Source organism: Daktulosphaira vitifoliae, unplaced genomic scaffold (assembly GCF_025091365.1).
Source record: "Daktulosphaira vitifoliae isolate Bord-2020 unplaced genomic scaffold, ASM2509136v1 Scaffold_2, whole genome shotgun sequence".
NCBI lineage: Eukaryota > Metazoa > Arthropoda > Insecta > Hemiptera > Phylloxeridae > Daktulosphaira > Daktulosphaira vitifoliae.
The window spans coordinates 44629279-44649199 of record NW_026099573.1 but is presented as its reverse complement, the minus strand read 5'-3'; the positions used below and the strand labels follow the sequence as shown (position 1 = coordinate 44649199).

At 27.8% G+C, this 19921-nt stretch overlaps 1 protein-coding gene across 12 annotated transcripts in view; it reads right to left on the bottom strand.

Annotated features, from left to right (window-relative positions):
- The window catches only part of LOC126899250 (uncharacterized), a 66074-nt gene that overhangs the window by 17326 nt on the left and 28827 nt on the right, over positions 1-19921 (bottom strand). Inside the window, exons 22-38 of one of the 12 annotated variants that reach the window (XM_050673925.1) lie at positions 17777-17800; positions 15104-15127; positions 14983-15006; positions 13614-13628; positions 13078-13101; positions 12777-12800; positions 12110-12133; positions 11024-11047; positions 8218-8232; positions 7645-7668; positions 7524-7547; positions 7033-7056; positions 2092-2106; positions 1380-1403; positions 1146-1169; positions 286-312; positions 4-18 (exon numbers count right to left, since the gene is read on the bottom strand). In XM_050673925.1, the coding sequence (XP_050529882.1) occupies positions 4-18; positions 286-312; positions 1146-1169; positions 1380-1403; positions 2092-2106; positions 7033-7056; positions 7524-7547; positions 7645-7668; positions 8218-8232; positions 11024-11047; positions 12110-12133; positions 12777-12800; positions 13078-13101; positions 13614-13628; positions 14983-15006; positions 15104-15127; positions 17777-17800 (375 nt within the window). Of the gene's footprint in view, positions 1-3; positions 19-285; positions 313-1145; positions 1170-1379; positions 1404-2091; positions 2107-7032; positions 7057-7523; positions 7548-7644; positions 7669-8217; positions 8233-11023; positions 11048-12106; positions 12134-12776; positions 12801-13077; positions 13102-13613; positions 13629-14982; positions 15007-15103; positions 15128-17776; positions 17801-19921 lie in introns of all 12 variants that reach the window. The other 11 variants (XM_050673924.1, XM_050673927.1, XM_050673931.1 and 8 more) reach the window with 11 other exon arrangements.

The following is a 19921-nucleotide window of genomic DNA, read 5'->3' as shown; positions in this document are numbered from 1 at the left end:
CACCAGATCTAAAAGTTCCTACAATAAATTATAACGAGAAATTATTTAATAGAATAACATTAAAATATACAATGTATGTTATAACAAAAATTAAAATTTATTAATTTTTAAATCATTTAAAATATTTATATATTAGTTTAATATAATTGAACATTTCCGAAAAATAAACAATTATCTTTAAAGTAGATATTTTGTATTTATTGTTTTTACATTAAATTATACATAATACATTTAACTTATAATGTTACGTAAAATGTATTTATTAATTATTGAAGTAGTCCCTACCTTTTCAATATTTGTCAGATCACGTAACTAAATAATAAAATATGAGTAAATAATATTTTTTAATAAATAATACTGTTATTATACAACACTAGAATAATTAGTCATTATCATAATCACCATAGGGTCTTATCCAACTTTTGGGGTTTGCACTATTTTAAAAATTTGACAAAATTTTACACTACTAGTTGTCGACCTGGCGTAGCCTCATTACGGCTGAGACACCCAGTTTGGGGTTAAGGTATGTGTCACTGGTAAAATTCTCAAATGGTCACCCATCCAGAAATCAACAGCAAACAACGCAGCTAAACACCAGCGCTAAAGTGGCAAATAATCCACTTCGCCACACCACACCTCAACACTCAACCCAATAGGAAATTAGTTAAATTATTATTTAATATAGTTGTATTTTGGCTATCAAATAGCAACTACGATTTAAATTTTAGCAATAGAAATCAATGTAAATTTATTTGTTATTGAAATACATTTTTATAGTCAAACATTTATTTATTTTACTTGTAGTGAAATAATTTGCTTATTATAATATGTCTTATTTATGTAATGTTATTGGTAAATATTACCTATTATATAATATAAAAGTTAGCTGTTCGTGTTCTTTTAGAAAAAAATGTTTTATTATTTGTTATTTAATTATTAATTTTGTGTCATTTATTGGATATGTGGTTAGCCGGCATTTACCCACTTAACTCCTTCCCCTCTAACCTGCTCCTATAATAACGATCAAACAAGATTGAGACAAGACGTCAATTTAGTGCGGTGCAGAACTAGTCGTCGTACAGTCTAGATGCCTCGTGTAAAACAACCTATATATTAATTTCTAAGTTTTTTATCGCTATACGTACCGTATCTGTTGGTATTTTATGGTTCTGAAAAAAAAACATTGTAAGCAATAATTATTTAGTTTTTAATTGTAAATGCCTAACATCTGGAAAATTGTTATTGCTGCGTTTTCAGCTTTAATTTGAACAAAAGTAAACATAAAAATCCAGGGAACGTAATTGATATTGCGATACGATTTTATACTTTAAAAATAGGTTTTGTAAAATCTACTTGAAAAAATTTATCATCATGCTTACTTCTTGTAGAGATTTTTCAATAGCCTTAAATTAAAACATAAAATTAATAAGAGAATGAAATAATTTAAAAAATGGAACATAGGGCCTAAGTCAATTACGCGGCAGTGTCTGATGCGGTTATCATGACTTCGAAGGTTTATCATTCGTCACATATTTCGCGAAGTCATATCATTAGAATAATCGTTTATTAGTAATTATAAAATAATTAGAGAAACACTCTACCCGGAATTGCTTAATTTTAAAACACTGCGTGTTTAAAACGCCAAAAATTTCAAAATTTACATTTCAGTTTAACCGCTTTAAACGTATAAATTCTTTACTTAAGTTTTAAAGGAGATTTTTTTTTAACATGTATTACAAACCCTGGTAAGCTGTGGGGGAGAAATCTCTGACAATATCGAAAATATCTTAATAATAAATAAAAAGTGAAATTTCAGTATAGTTTAAAAATCTAAATACATACATTATGAAAATTATTTTTTTTAATTTTAAATTCCATAATTATATCAGGTAAACATTTTATTTATTAGGTAAAATGAAATCACTGAAACTGATATTTAATAACATTAAGTAAAATTAATCAAACTATAAGTATCTACATTTTTTTTTTAAGTCAAAAAATTTTTTAACATGAATTAATTAACACATTTTAATTAAATTCCTATGTTTTGATATTATTTTGTAAACTCATTTACAGTTTATCGGTACATACCTCGTTTAATTTTTTCTACAAATGAAAAAAATTATTTATATTAATAATTTGAAGCTTATTATTATTAACAACAAAATAAATATTCAATGTTTTCACTATATAGAGATCCATTTAACTAACTCAATTAAAAATAACTCAGAACATTTTTTTTTTAACTATATTTCTCAATTTCGAGTTATTAAAAACTATTTTGGTTCATTCCTGTGAAACGGTTTCGTGTCGCTTCGTGATACACCGAGCTCCATTACCGACGCCACATTTATTAGCCGTCGTCATACTATGAGTATTTGACTGACCAACACCGCGTGCCATACGCCACAGTGTAAAGTCCAGCATGTGCCGCATGGCCGACGACGACTCTCCGCAAATGATTCGTTGAGTCTTTTTCCCGTCGTCAAAGTGATAACGTCGAGGATGTACGCCACTGAAACGTACATCCTAAACGTGTGTGGACGTATCGCACGACCGGACACGACGAACCGTCACCATCAACGCTGTTAACTTTTTGACGCCCGAGGACCATGCCGGACACCGCGTCGCCGAAGCCAATGAAAGTGTCGCGTTATTATGCAAAGATTATTATTAATTATGTGTTGTCTTTTCGGTACCTTTTTGAAAATAATCTGTTATTACTCATCAATAATAAACGACTTCGATGACTACTTTATTGCGACGTGAGTCGTGCACCTGATATTTTACAGGCCGTCAACTTTATTTTTAAAATGACATCTTACATATTTAACAATCATGTAAAATAGAAAATGGTCTAATTAAAAAAAAAAACTAATGGATACAATATTCGGAACAGTATTTCTGAAGTTATTTGCACATTAAATTGACTTAAGTGAAAGAGTGACTATGACAAATTCTAGCATTAAAAATTTCTCAACGGCACTCTCTTCGACCAAGGTATAAAAATGTGAATAATTTCTAAAGTACTCGTCCAAATGTTATATAGATCAATAATTTTCTTAATTTTATTGTATTCATGTTATAATAAAATGTATAGTTGACACGCATATAAAATTAAAGAAATAAACCAAAATAGTTCTTAAATAATTTTAAATCGAGATATATGTATAACTAAAAAAGCCAAACGAAAATTTTCGAAACCACATTTGTTTACAAGTAGTTTTGAAGGTTGCAATAAATGGATTACTTTGTAAAATAACAACTTCTTTCAATAATTATAGAAATAGTAAAGAATTTTTTTAACAAATCCTCATCGAAAATATTGCTCTTCAAAAACATCAATTTTCCTTCTTGAAATAGGCGATTTTATGTCCATTTCAATATAACCAAATAATACATAATTAAAATGTATTGTGAACAAATGATTTTCAAAAAAGGTTTTTTTAGGGAAATTTTTCAATATTAAGCCAATGTCAATCATTCAGCCAAACTATAAAGATGTCCCACAAGGTTTTGACATCTTTAATAACATTTGATTCGGAAAATATTTTGATTTGAATAATTTTGATAGTTTTGAACTACTTTAAAGGCATTTTTTATTATTATTTATGTTTAATAAAAGAAATTATACATTTTTTTTTTTATTTTTCGATATTACAAAATAATTTATTTTGGTTATTTTAATTTTGCTATTTTTAAAATAAACATTTTTCAGTTGTTTTCTTATAAAAAAAATGATGTTTTGTCCATAAAAACTTTAGGAAAAATACTTATTGAGTTGAAAGCATTAAAACATACTATAGTTATGGTACGCGTGCAGAATATACGTACACCAGTGCATATATACTCAATATATTTTATTGCTTGTGAATCAATAAGTGCTTATCCTAGAGCTGTTACCGACTAATTAAAATTCGTTGTAAGAAAATAACTAAAAAATATCTATTTATAATTCGATAAAGTTAAATAATAAAAAATGTATTTGTTTGGCCGCCGATCATTTGTAGCGCCACTTGTATATAACCGGTAAACGCGATCGAAATTGTTGCGCGTCGTGGCGTCCGGCGAGTATGTGTTTGGCACCTATGCTGGGACGATCCTATGACGGACGGTGAGTGCCTCAACTTGAAAGCCCACAACTAGAGTTCCGTGATCGTCACTTAAATATCAAAGGTGGATTTGGATGCCCATCCACGAGTTTATGGTTTGGAGAAGCGTGTCTGGTCTTGGTCTACGGGGAATTTGAAGTAACCAGAATATTGTGTCCTTTGTTTAAGTAAAAGCAAGTCGTGTCCACTTAGGCGAAAATACTGGGTACCCCGACCATTGAGGTGTTTTCGAGTCGGTGGTTTATCAGTATTTATTTTAAAGACAAAAAATAAAATATATGATTTTAACATGGTACAAAAATGTAATTGTAATTAAAAAAAAAGTAATGCAAAAATTTTCTAGATCAAAAGTTATTAATTATGTCAAAACTTAGGGTAGGACATTCTGTATATTTGGTATCTCGTTTTTAAAATATAAAATATAATTATTTTAATTAAGCGTTACATAAAAAAATTGATAATGGATGCCCTAAATTACGTTATTAACGATTATGATATATCATAATGCTAATGATAACCATCATTAAATACTTTTTAATATTTTTAAGATTAACTTAAAATGTAATAAGAATTGATTACATTTGGTTAATATTTTAAATTCAAAAATGTTTTAATTAATTAACACTAAAATATTAATTTAAACACTAATAAATAAAAATAATACTATAAAATCACGAATATGTATTTCAGAAATAATGTTACAATATTGCTGTTGATGATAACATTGTAATTATAAAAATGTTATATTTTGTTCTAATATACAGGGTGATTTTTTTATCATAACCCACTCAATTACTTGCAGAATAATAATAATTTAAACATTTTTTTTTTTATTATCTTTAGTTACACATTATTCTTGAATTTTTAACTATGTAATACTTTTTAAGTTCATCCCTTATGCCTTGGAAGGGGGTCAACTTTGTTTTAGCTTCGATGCGAAGCTGAGAAGGTATTGGTTTTACTATGATGTGTTTTTTTTTTTTTTTGTGTCTGTTACCACTTTTTTTCAGCTCTCACCGAACGGATTTCTTTCAACGATACGTCAAAAGATCACAAATCGTATCTAGTCGAAGACATTACCCTTCAAAATTGAAAAAATTTCCCTCGTTCCCCGTAAATGGGGGAAACCTCCAAAAAAATTACAAATTTAAAAATCGCTAATTTTCGAAATTTTTTCAATTTTTTTTACTAAAAACTGCCGTAACTTTTTTATATAGATGCATAATATCATTACCTTTCATTTGGTATATTTTTTTTTGTAAATCTGGCACTTAACCTGCCCACAGGGGGGGATTTAAAATGACAACTTTTTCACAACAAATTTACTTTTTCAACTTAACTTTTGAAAATGTTCCGGAAGGTCTGACACTTTTATATATATCTTAAATTAAAGCTAATGTAATGTACTTTAATTTGAAAAAAAAAAATTTGACCTCTGGACTTGTCTTCATGGTGAAAACGGCTACCGAATGCTATTTTTGTGTGAAAATTTTCGATTTTATAATTTACATTTTTTACTTTAAAGTGCTATAACTTTTTAAAAAATGTATGGATCAATACAATTTTTTCATGAGAAGTAGTATTTATATACATCTTTCATTGGATATACTTTTTTTTTAAATCAGACTATTTCCCTGCCCACAAGGGGGCTTCAAATATAAAAAATTCATATAGAAAGTAGAACTTTTTCAACTTAACTTTTGAAAGTGTTCCGGAAGGTCTGACACTTTTATATATATCTTAAATTAAAGCTAATGTAATATACTTTAATTTGAAAAAAAAAAATTTGACCTCTGGACTTGTCTTCACGGCGAAAATGGCTACCGAATGCTATTTTCGTGTGAAAATTCTCGATTTTATTATTTATATTATATTTAACTTTATAATGCTATAACTTATTGAAAAGTTTATGGATCCACACAATTTTTTTATGAGAAATAATATTTTTTAATAAACCCTTTTTCATTCGACATACTTTATCTTTATCGAGATATTAATAAGGAACCAGCAGATCAAGTAGCTTTTGGAATAAAACACCAATTTTTTTAAAATTAAACACTATCTAAAGATTTGCATCGAAGCGTTTATTTTTGATAGTGATTTTAATCACTGTCAGATATCATTTACTAAATCCAACTATGCCACGTCACCACTGTGCCGCGACCCCCCTGTGCTGGGTTTTTTTTAAATGGTAACACATATTTTTAATTTAAAAAATGTTTGAGTTTTTAATTTGAAAGTAAATGGCATTTGAATTTTTAATATAACTTTATTAGCTTATTAGATATAAACATTTAAAGTTTCAAAATTTTGAGTTAATATACATGTATAATACACATGGGATTGTAAATACAGGTAGCTAATTGGATTTTTATGACATTGCTGTCTCAGTCACGGATTGTTTATTATCAATTATGATTATCAATAGATATACTTTCTGTATTGTCAGTTGGTGTATTTATAAACTCATAACAATGTGCCTTACTACAATTGATAATAACAATGCTGTGTACCTGCTAATATCGATGTTATAAAAAACCAATTAGCTACCTATATTTGTAATCCCTTGTGTATTATACCTGTATATTAATTCAAAAATTTGAAACTTTAAATGATTATATCTAATAAACGAATTAAGTTATATTAAAAATTCAAATGCCATTTACTATTAAATTAAAAACTCAAACATTTTATTAAATTAAAAATATGTGTTACCATTTAAAAAAACAAAGTTGACCCCCTTCCAAGGCATAAGGGATGAACTTAAAAAGTATTACATAGTTAAAAATTCAAGAATAATGTGTAACTAAAGATAATAAAAAAAAAAATGTTTAAATTATTATTATTCTGTAAGTAATTGAGTGGGTTATGATAAAAAAATCACCCTGTATATATTACAGTTATATGAAATAAAACTTACTTCATCTTCAATGTAGTCCATAGTCTGTCACATAAATAAAATTATATAATACAATATATAAATGTACCATAAATTAAATGTTTTGTAACCTTATAACAATACCCATTATAGAATTTGAGTAATTATTAGTAACAAATCTAGACTTGAATATTTTAAAGTTTAAATTAAAGTTTTATAGTTATACTTTTGTTTATTTTATACGTGCTTATTAATATTTATTATTATTTATATAATATATAAATAGATATTATTATTATTTTTATTGCATATTATGTAATAGTAAATACTTCCCATTTCGCAAAATAAAAACCATATCTTTAATCATTTTAATTTTATTGTAAAAAATGAAAATAGTTAAATTAAACATTATGATAAATTAATAAAAACTATCAATACTTTTGTAAACATTTTTCTCTTATTTAAAAAGTGAAGTAAGCACTAAAACATCCATGACGTACATTTGATTTTTATGTTAATATTACTATACGTACCTTTTTTGTTGTCATATTTTCATTCTGAGAAAAAAATATTATAAGCACATTTATAATAGGCTCAGATTTTATTTCTATTTGATAGAAAAAAAATTGCTTAAAAATGTGATAGCATGCTTACTTCTTTTAGCGACATTTCAATAGCCTTAAATTTTAATAGAATTAATAAATGAATAAAAAATTTAAAAAAAACACCATTCATTTATGCGCTAGTGTCTGATGCGTGCTAATGTATAAGCTATATATAGAGTGTTCAGTAAGTAAAGAAACGAGATGAAGGGATGCTATTAAATGAGATATGAGGACAGCTGATGTGAGCGTAGATAATGTAGGAGATCGTGCCAAGTGGAAATTTAGGATAAGGGTGACCAACCCCGAGTAGTTGGAATTAAGGCAAGGAAGAAGAAGAAGAGTAAAAATAAAAATACAGGTTAATTGTTCTAAACAATGAGTACAATAGAAATATGTTTCTTTACTTACTGAACACCTATATATATATATATATTATTAGGTAAAATGAAATCACTGAAACTAATACTTAGTAACGATAAGGTAAAATAAAATAATGTTAATGCAACATAGATGCCAAGAAAATAGATTAAAAACTTTAACATTAATTAATTTAAAATTTTTACCAAGTTTGAGTGGTTTGGTATTAATTCATAAATTAATATATATTTTTATTGATACGTACCTTTTTAAGATTTTCCTAAAAGTATAAAAATAAATAAAATATTAATTTGTATTTTTTTTTTTCAAAAAAATAAAAATTAAATTAAATTTTCAATGATTTTTTTATACGGATGATCCTTTTATCATAATCCAATAAAATAAATTAATAACTTTTAATTAATTAAAAGTTGAATTATACAATGCGTACATCGATTTATTCTAAGTATATTTGTAGTATAACATTTTAATACTTAAGTATTAATAAATAATTCATATATTAATACAAATGCATCATCAAATCAGGATTCTCTGTGGATAAGATGAATAAAAAACAACACCCTTACACAAAAATATACTACCCTCTTACGCATTCCATAAAACGCCCGCATAAAGGATTCTATCACACTGATCAATCAAATACAACTATAAATATTTTAAGAATCTCATCAGAAATCGCTAGACCAGCCTTGTGGGCATTTTTTCCCATAAAAAGAGAGTTCTTGGTCAATATTTACATACATGAAATCAGTGTCAGTACATGTAAATATTTTTTCCCTGTAACTTAGTTTTTTTTATATACACTACCTTAATTAAGTAAAGTATTTTTTTGAACGATTTAAAAATATTTTTAACCAAATAAGTTATGTATATTTTACATTAATAAATCTTAAATTTACCTAAATATTCTCATAATAAATCAACATTTTTATAAATAATTTAAATATTAGTATGTCCTTCACTTTTAAACGGCCTTAGAGTTCGCTTTCGGTTACATTTTTATATGTAATTTATACGTTCTACATCACATTCTTAATGTTTAGAATTCTAAACACATTTTATCTTCGACTGAACATGTTTGGTGATATAACCATTTTAATATATAAGACATATTGGTATTTTTTTATTTTTATAGTACAACTAAAAAATGTTAAAATTTCATTGAATTGCATTGTGTCTATTACTTATTAAAAAGCCATAACTTGACTAGACAGAGTATTAGCGCAATAATATTATGATCAAAGTTTAAATCAATTATAAATATTCTACAAAGTATTTCTCCACTTTTCAAATAGTCGGTCTGATCTCAGCCGTTTTTCCAAAAGGGAATAGCGCTGGCAATCGGAGTGTAGGACACTAGTATAATCTACTACGCAAAGAACTTAAATTGAGCTCGCATCTACCCTAGATCACTCTGTAGGCAACTGAAAAGATATAGGCCACTTGGAAATAGTTTTTTGCATAGGACAGTAATGTTATATGTTATTTCATTATTGGTTTTACATAAGTGTTATTATGAAACACTACATGCAAGGTCAAAGAGCATATCACATAAATATACAAAAAGGGTTTACACAAAATACCAAAAGAATAATAAATTCGATTTTAACTTTGGGTTGATTTAATAAAGATTTGTGATCGTGAAAGAGTTACACGCGAGTTAATATAATAATAATAATCGCGTAGTTTCAAGTGCGTATACGGACTCACTAGGATACATATCGCTAATACCGACATCAACTACATGATTCATCGCAACAGAATATTTGTGTTAACAGAATAATCAGAGATAAGTGAGAACGTTTATTTATACAGAGTGTTCAGTAAGTCAGGAAACGGGTTTCTATTGTTCTCATTGTTACAAACAATGAGAACAATAGAAACCCGTTTCCTGACTTATTGAACACCCTGTATAACAAATCTATAATAATGCCTTCACCGAAAGATTTTTAGTAATAAACAATTAGAATGAGGTAGGTCGTCGGAAATGAACTGAATAAAATAATTGCATAAAAAATACGATACTCACGAACCATATAAATTCGTGTGTACATAAATTTTTATCAGGAGCTAAATAGTAACATTTTTATCCTGTACTCACTTATATCAGACGTGCTTCTGTAGGCATAAATACCTCAAGATCCATTCACTTTCATTTTATTATTGTCGGTGACCGTTTATCGACCCTCCCAGATACCCTTTAACATCATCTAATTACAAAAATCTCATGCTGCACCCCTTTATTTTTTGTTTATTACAAGTCACTCTTTATTTTTATTTATTACCAAACGACTCTCTTTATCTCTTTTATTTATTACATATTAAATATATTTCTCTAATTAACCACTTAATTTATCGAAAAACAAAATTAATATTCATATTTTTTTTATTGGATATTATTAGTTATATATATTTTTTAATTTATCAGTCATGATTTATTTTTTATAATCATCCTTTATACCTCATAAAGATGTCAAATTATATTTTTAAATGAAAATTATGTAATTAACTACCATTGTTATTAAATAATTGACATATTTAGAAAATGACTCATCGATTTCAATTATGGATCAATATAATAGAAGTTATTACCTAGAAGGGAGATGAAATGAGGCTAAGAAATGTCTAGTGTTAGAAATAGTATCAAGTACATTGTTAATAAACTCTAAAATCCTTTTTACCCCGTACATATTTTTAATTTTTCTTGTGATGTTTCTTAAATGCTCCTTTAATTTTAAATATAAAATATACAAATGATACGATTGGTGCACACACGAAACTTGTAATACGACTATATCGAAAAGCATTGAAAGGAAAATTGAGTATAATTATTTTAACATTAAACATTTCTAAGTCGTACTTCTCATCCCACTTACTTATAAAAATATGATAACTTGCTATTTACGGGTTCAACATCGATATCGAACACAGTCATTTTACTATGTAACAAAGTAACAATGTTGCTGTTGAAGGTAACATTGTAATTATTGTATTGTAACATCGGTATTTTTTTTCTAAAATATATTATAGCTATACGAAAGAACACTTACTTGAGTTTCAACATCGTCAATAGCCTGTTACACAAATTAAATTAGAAAATAAAATTTTATAAATGTATCATAAATAAAATACATTGTGTAATTGCATAGTAATACTTTATTATAATTTGAATATAGTTTGAAAATTCAGTAACACTAAATAAACTTTTTTTTTTTCTACACCCGGCATAGGTGTGGACCGCCCTGGAACTACCATTAGGTACTACTTAGGATGGCCCACGCCATCTATAAATCACATCACCACATTGTGAATCAGCCCGAAGTTAATCAAGAGCTGATTCACAACGTGGTGTGGCCTCCCTCGATAGCCGGATCCCAAAAGGTGGTATCCGTTTCCCGGGTTTTACCACGTGGAGGTGGGGGCAGGACTTTGCGAAGGGGCAAAAATAACTCACAACAGATAAAACATATAAACACGAATAGCTAATAAACTAATATACTTATTTTAAATTTGCATGATTACTACAAATTATAGTCAAAAGTCATTTATACACCAGTGTTTGTACGTAATCATGTTGTATAAGCTATATATAGATATAGGTAAAATAAAATTATTATTTACTAAAGGTTGAAGTAAAATTAAATTAAATTAATGAGATAAGTAATTTAGGGTGTTGAAATAAATGGACTATTTTTTAAAATACATTAGAAGAAAATATTCAAGAAAAAAACAAAAAAATATGACCATCAATTAATTAAAAATTTAATTAAGCATTTGAGTGATTTAATATACTATATTGTGAAGTAATTTAAAGTTTAATTGGTAATTACTTATATTGGGACCAGGGGCACTAAATATAATTTTGTTGGTGTTAAAAATAAAAAATTTATAAAATGTTCTTTAAAAAATTACATAGATAATTCGTATAACATAATACATAATTGAGACAATGTGGGATCAAATGATTCAAGTTTTCAAAAAAATTTTTTAATGGAAAAAAAAAAATCTATTTTCAATAGGAGTCATTAGGAGCTACATATTTTGTTTCTCGTTTCTATAATCTATCAATATAATTTGAAGTTCTTTTTATGATATATTTGCAAGTATATATAGATTAATTACACATTACTTACTACCTGTGCATCAGTAAATTCTTCGAACTATAATAAAATAAATTATATTAAGAAATTTTTAATAAAAAAATGTTTGAATTGAATATTATACACTAAATAAAGATTTAAATGTAAAAATAAATTTAAATACATGTTTTCAATTTTTTTTAATTTAATTAGTAATAAACTATTTTTTTTTATACTTTGTAATTTAAAATTTTATTACATTATAAATTAACTCTATTTAATTATTTCTAATCTAGATTTTAAAATTAAAAATAGAAATCCAATGCCACTTCTTTTTTTTTGGAATATTTATAGTCATACTTTTTTTATAGTAATACTTTTTTTATTTTAGATGTGGGAAAATAATCAGCTTATTACTAGTGTATCTGTTGAATTGAGTATTGTTATTGGTAAATATTACTTAATGAGTAAGATAAAAATTAGCTATTCGTGTTCCAAAAGAAAAAAATAAATACTTTATAGTATTATTTTAACTGTAATATGAAAAATTATTTATTTTGTATTTATTAATTGTTATTCAACTAAAAATTAATTAAATAGTATAAGAAATTAATAAAAATATAATTACCATTATTAATATAACATATTTTTTATTTATTAATAAAATTAACATGAGCCTTTCATAATCTACATAAAACTATTTAATTTGTTTCACTATACGTACATCATCTGTTGGTAATTTATAGTTCTGAAAAAAAATGTAAATATCTTTTATTTAGTTCTTAATTGTGAATACGTTAGGTATCAGGAAAAGTGTCATTACTAAATTTTCATCTCAGTTTATTAGTTATTAGTTAGATAAATAAACATATTCGATTTATAATGATCGAAGAATTGCAATTGATAATGTGTTATAAATTTTAGACTTTAGAAATAGTATTATTGTCAAATGTCAAATATTACGGATAATATTTCTATTTGCATAAAAAAAGAAATTTTGTATAAAAATGTATTTTTATGCTTACTTCTATTAGAGACCTTTCCATAGCCTTAAATTTAATCATAGAATTAAAAAGTGTATTATAATTATTTAAAAAAAAATGTTGATAATATTCAAGAAATTTCTAGAATAATTTTTCTAAATAAATAATTATCAAATTTAATTATTTATTTGACTAACAATTATTTTATTACCTTTTACAAATTTATCTGCTCACTCGGAGCGATGTTTACGTTAATGTCAATCTTTTTATTTTTTATAAGCGTATTTATGGTGCCGAATAGACGACAGGATAAAATAGTTCTATATAATAACTGTATAGACTCTAAGTTATTTATTTGGTAGTGACTAAAGAGAGCTGGTATTGTATCAGCTATAAATTAGATAAATAACTGAAACTTATACTTAGTAAGGTTGAGGTAAAATAAAATAATATTAATGGGACAAAAAGTTCAAGAAAATAGATAACAACATTTGAATATTTATTAATTAAAAATTTTATTTAGTTTCAATGATTTGATAATATTTCATGATTAAATTTTCAGTTTTATTAGTACATACTTCATGTAATCTTCTCTGAAATTATACAAACAAACAAAAAAATTAATTATTATAATATTTTGTAGAAAGTTAATATAAAAAACAAAATAAATATTCAAAGATTGTACCACACAAAATGATTTGCGAATTATTAAATACTTCTCTTGTTCATCCCTGAACCCATAGTCAGTAGTCATTATTGACCTATAGTCTATATATAGTAGCTAAGGGCATTACGAGTAACTTACTAAGTACTCGACTAAATGGTAGCAGCGTGATTCCTAAATTTTTAGTTTTAGCAGATCCACACTTTACTGTGCAACAGAAAATCGACTTCTACGATTTCATGTGTGCAGGAATAATAAAGCCACAACTAAACGGTTCTGTTTTCTAGGAAAATAAGTTCGGAAGGTTGCTGCTGATTTATTGAAGAATAAGCAACTTAATAGTACAAGCCAATAGACAAGAGTATTCCTTACGGTAAATAACGATTCCGAACCATCACTAGAAAAGTTGGCGGAATGTAAATTCAATAGATATCCTGATGCGTTTCAATCATAGAACTAATTAGTGCCGAAGTTGAAATACAAATTTGATCGACAATTTTATTGGACCAATTCGAGCATAACCTACGCTTGGATTTCATCTCTATCCTCAAATAGCACAACCGAAAATGGGAGAATTCCCAATTTACGAGTTCAGAGCGGAAGTGAATTTGCCATATGTGGTATAGATTTGGCGGGTTCAGTCATGATAAGGACGAACTTGTATAGTAAGGCACCATATAATAAAGGATATATTAGCATATTTGTATGTTTCGCGATGAAGACGACGATATACATCAAAATCGTGAATAATCTAATAACAAAGACTTTTTTACACGCATTGAATATATTTATCAATCAACGTGAGAAAAGTTCAATAATTAACGCCAGAAATTTTTACATGGGCTTGCGTCTCATTTAAAGGAGGTATACGAAAGTTTTGTGATAAACGAGATGGCAAATATCAAATTTTGAACACTCAGTCTTTCGCACCTATAATTTTTTTCTTTTTTTTTTTTGATAAATACATTAATTTACTATTAAGAGGAAAAATATTATTCTTTTCTATGAAATGAGATTACATTTTGAAAAAAAAATTGTATGTCCATTTCTATATATTCAAATAATTTGTTTAACATAAAATATAATTGATGTGTAGTAGAACCAAATAATCTACTTTTTCAAAAAGATTTTTTAACAGAAAATCAATAAAATAGAATATAAATAATAAAAATGATTTTGGAGCTTTATAAATGGTTACTCTTTTCTATAATTTATAAATATAATTTCAAGTTGGATTTTTTTTTTTAATAATATTTGCGTAAATACATAGATTGATATGTTACCTCCTCTTCATCCAATTTTGAGGACTAAAATAAAAACAAATAAGATTAAGGAATTATTAATACAATTATTTAGGCTATTTTTGGACTTAGACAAGTTTTAATTATTCAGATAAATACTAACTTCTTTTTCAATATCGTCAGTAGTCTGTCATATAAATAAAATTAGACATTAAAATATTATAAATGTATCTTAAATTAAATATTTTTAACAATTAAGGTTAAATACATGTGTTCAATTGTCTTTTAATTGAATTAGTAATAAATAATTTTTTATATACTTTGTAATTTTTAATTTTGTTACATTATAAATTAACTCTAATTGTTTCTAATATAGATTTCAAAATTAACAATAAAAATCCAATGCGACTTTTTATTTTTTAGAATATTTCGAACTCTGAGTTGAGTTTGATTCAAGTTTTCAAAAAAAATTCTTAATCAAAAATCTAAAAATATAATATTTTCAATTAGAATTAATTAATAGCTGCATAATTCGTTTCTATAATCTACAATATAATTTGTTAATTTACATGTGGGAAAATAATCTGCTTTATGTGAGTGTATCTGTTGAAGTGTGTATTGTATAACATATAATATAATTTAAATATTATTCTTTAAATTATATTTGCAAGTATAAATTAGTTAATTTGTTACCTGTTCTTCGAACTAAAAAAAAAAATTATATTAAAAATGTTTAATATAAAAACTAGTGATGGAAAATATCGAATAGAAACTATCGAACTATTCGAACTATTCGATAGTCATTCAAAAAATATTCGAATAGTAAAAATATTTGATAGTTACACAATATATTCGAATAGTTTTAAAAACTATTCGATAGTTTATGTAAAAATAAACTATTCGGTTGTATAAGCACAATTTGAATAGTTATATGATAGTTTAAAATATTTGAAAATGCCCATCACTAATTTTTACTATTATTAATTGTATAATAATTTATTTATAAGTATTCATTAATTATCTTCTTATTATAATTAAGTGTACTTAATACAAATTTTAGGTAAAACTAATCGAATATTTTTTAAAACTATTCGATAGTTTATGCTAAAAATAAACTATTCGGCTGTATAAAAACTATTCGAATAGTTATTCGATATTTTCAAAAATTATCGAATACTATTCGATAGTTTAAAATATTCGAAAATGCCCATCACTAATAAAAACTTTTGAATTGAACACTTTTCACTAAATTGTAAGGTTTCAACCAAACAGAGGGCCTACTAATTACCCACTGCCCAGGGGGAACACTGGACAGTGACCTAGTAGCCGCGCCAAACAAGATAGTACTTGTCGACGGAGCTACTAGGTTTTGAGAAAAACAAATATTAAGAAAAGAGAAAGGCCATGTATAACATAATAACATCTTTTCTTTTTAATTATTGAATATTTTTAGCATATATATAATTTTAAATGTATAGTCATGAGGAAGAGAAAAAAAAAGAAAAAAAAAAAGAAAAAGAGGTGCTCTATATAACAGTAATAATGGGTTTGAAAATGGGGGTTTCAGGTTGTACTTGATTGTTGATTGAAGGGTGACGGCCCACCACCGGCCATAGCTGCGCCTCACATCACCATCATCATCATCTCGACATTTATTTTAATAAAAAAAACGGAGGACAAAAAAAAATACAGCCTGGTTGACTCCAAAGTAGACGGCAGATCAACTCGACGTTTTATTTAAAAAAAACGAGGACAAAAACACAACGGCACCACTTGGTTGACAGCAGATCCACTCGACGTTTTATTTTTTTATAAAAAAAAAACGGAGGACAAAAAAAAATATGAACAGCCGGGTTGATACAAGTCGACAGCAGATCCACTCGACGTTTTATTTTGATAAAAAAAACGGAGGACAAAAAAAAATACAAAAAAGAAACGTGGTTTTCAAAATATAATTATATAAAGAAAACACGAGTTGTTGCCTCGACGGTATAGGTGAGAAAAAAAAAAATCATTGTTGCGGCATTTGAAGAGTGGCCGGTGATCATGATGTCGCCGGGTGGTGGGGGTGCCAACTTTGAACTGGTTCATAGGGAAAATACAAAGGTGTAGGGATGCACTGTGTGCGGTCAACTGTCACAACAAACCGGGTACTGACCATTGGATCGGTTGATTGGTATATAACTAATTTAATAATTGGGGACATACATAATACCTAATGCACACACTATTAACTGATAAGATTAATATAAAAAAAAACTTGTATAAATTCTGCAACATTACAAAATATAAATGTAAATATAACAATTAAAATTGAATGCATGTTTTCAATCGTTTTTTAATTTAATTAGTATAAAACTATTTTTTTATACTTTGTAATACATTTTTGTTACATTAAAATTAACTCTAATTATATCTAATCTATATTTAAAAATTAAAAATTGAAATCCAATGCAATTTTTTTTTCATTCTTTGAAATTTATATAATCAGACTTTTGTTTATATTACATTTAGGAAAATAATCTGTTCATTGTTAATGTATCCGTTGAAGGATTTTGTTATTGGCAAATATTACTTAATGAGTAAGATAAAAATTAGCTATTCGTGTTCCACAAGAAAAAAATTAATTCGTTATAGTATTATTAGTATTTTATAGTATTGTTAGTTAAACAAATAATCATATTGTATTTATAATAATCGAAGAATTGTAATTTATAATGTGTTATAAATTTTAGACTTTAGAAATAGTATTATTGTCAAATGTCAAATATTACGGATAATATTTCTATTTGCATAAAAAAAGAAATTTTGTATAAAAATGTATTGTTATGCTTACTTCTATTAGAGACCTTTCCATAGCCTTAAATTTAAACATAAAATTAAAAAGTGCATTATAATTATTTTAAAAAAATGTATCTGCTTACTCGGAGTGATGTTTACGTTAATCTTTTTAATTATTATAAGCGTATTTATGGTGCGAACTCCCACATGGGGGTCCGCAAGGATCACGGTCCTAACAACCCCGTGGACCGTAGTTAATTCAGTTGGGGTGGCAACACGTACCACTGCTCGAAGCCGGTCATGACTTTGGCTAGTTGAGACCGGTAAGCCTAGGCACACCTGCTTGCTAACAGCGAATAAGCCCCCCTAACACAGGCATGTCAAGTGAAAAGGTTGCTATCTTATCACAGAGTAGTTAACCGAAAAGTAAAATGACCATTGAGATCCTCTATGGCACCCAGAGCACCATAGAGTATACAGCCTTATCACAGTAACGAGCTCTGCTGTGATGGACCTTTATTTCTCGACTACTCGTGGGAACTATATGGATAAAAACATACAAACACCACAAAATAACAAACTTGGGATAAACAGAGATACTACGGACAACCTATCGGAACAAGAACGTGAACTGGCGACACTTCACAGAAGAATCACCGAACTTGAAGGTTTCAATGCAAACAACGGGAAACTTGGTGAACCGTATACTAGCAAAGAGACAGCAACGTCAACAAATGCAGACCAGGAATCACAAGATCAACTGGGAGTAGTAGCTGACAAAATCGAGGGTCTAAAACTTAGACCTGAGAAACTGAGCAGCAGTCAGAGGCGCAAACTGAAGAGGAGAAAGGAAATTATGGAGGGACAAAAGAACATACCAAAGGAGGGAGACAATGGAACCGATGACTTGAAAAAGTAAAAGGGAACCGAAGCTTAAAAACCTGAGGACAAGATTCAAGAACCTCCATGTAAGAAGACTCATTGGGTACCAACCTACAGGGATGTAGTAACCGATGATAAAAAAGTGGCTCTGGTCCTCGCAGGCTACCTTATTAACCATTAAGAACGTGGTAAAATACTAAAAGTGATAGACCTAGGCTTTTTGGAATACCCCTTGGACTATATCAAACCAATTCTTAAGAATAACATTTCCTACAAAGTGGAGATCACTACACGTAGAGAATGGAATATTAACTACCTAACTGAAAAAGGAGGATTTATGATATACACAGATGGATCCAAAAAATTAGGAAAGGTAGGTGCTGGAATTTGGGGTTTAAAGCCATGAATAAATGTCAGTATGTCATTGGGCACAACACCCTCTATTTTCCAAGCAGAGGTGATGGCGATACTGTTAGGGGCTCAGAACCTGCTGGTATACAAAAATAGGAAGATAACTATCTTAAGTGATAGTCAAGCGTCTTTGAAAGCACTATGTAACGATCAGGTGAATTCAAAACTGATCCTCGAATGCAGGAATACTTTAAAATCACTATCGAGGTTCAACAAAGTTACACTAGCGTGGATACCGGGACACACGGTGTCACTGGAAATGAGAATGCTGACTTTCTAGCCAGGAAAGGAGCAGAGAACACCTATGTTGGACCAGAACCAGTGGTAGGACTCACTGAGCAATCGCTCAAAGCGTTACCCAAGAATTGGTGCAGAGAACAACACAGGAAAATCTGAAAGTACTTGGTAGTACCTAGACAATCTAAAATGTTTATCAAGACCCCTGGTTTATTGCTGGGTGATCTTAATAGCATGACTAGACATCAAATAAGCACCCTGACTGGTCTACTGACAGGACATGGTCACCTACTTAAGCATCCTAACGCAATAGAGGTATCGGAATCACCATTGTGTAGGAAATGTGAAGTAGAAGGAGAAGACTCATTTCACATTATGTGCGAATGTGAAGCCTTGTCCAGACTAAGATCAAACTACTTGAGTAAACATTTTCCTGAAAAAGAATATATTAAAGATCTAAGCCCAGAGAGATACTTAATTTCGCCAGAAAGACAGGACTCATTGGTAATCTATAGAGGTGATTTTATGGTTGGTAATATATTAACACTTCGGTGGGTAAGCCGAATTAAGACAATTCGGTATGAGGTGAGAACAATGGACCAATTGGGTTTGGTTGGGGGGTTCATGGGCATTATGTCCACCTCGATAATAACTAAAACTAAAAACTAAA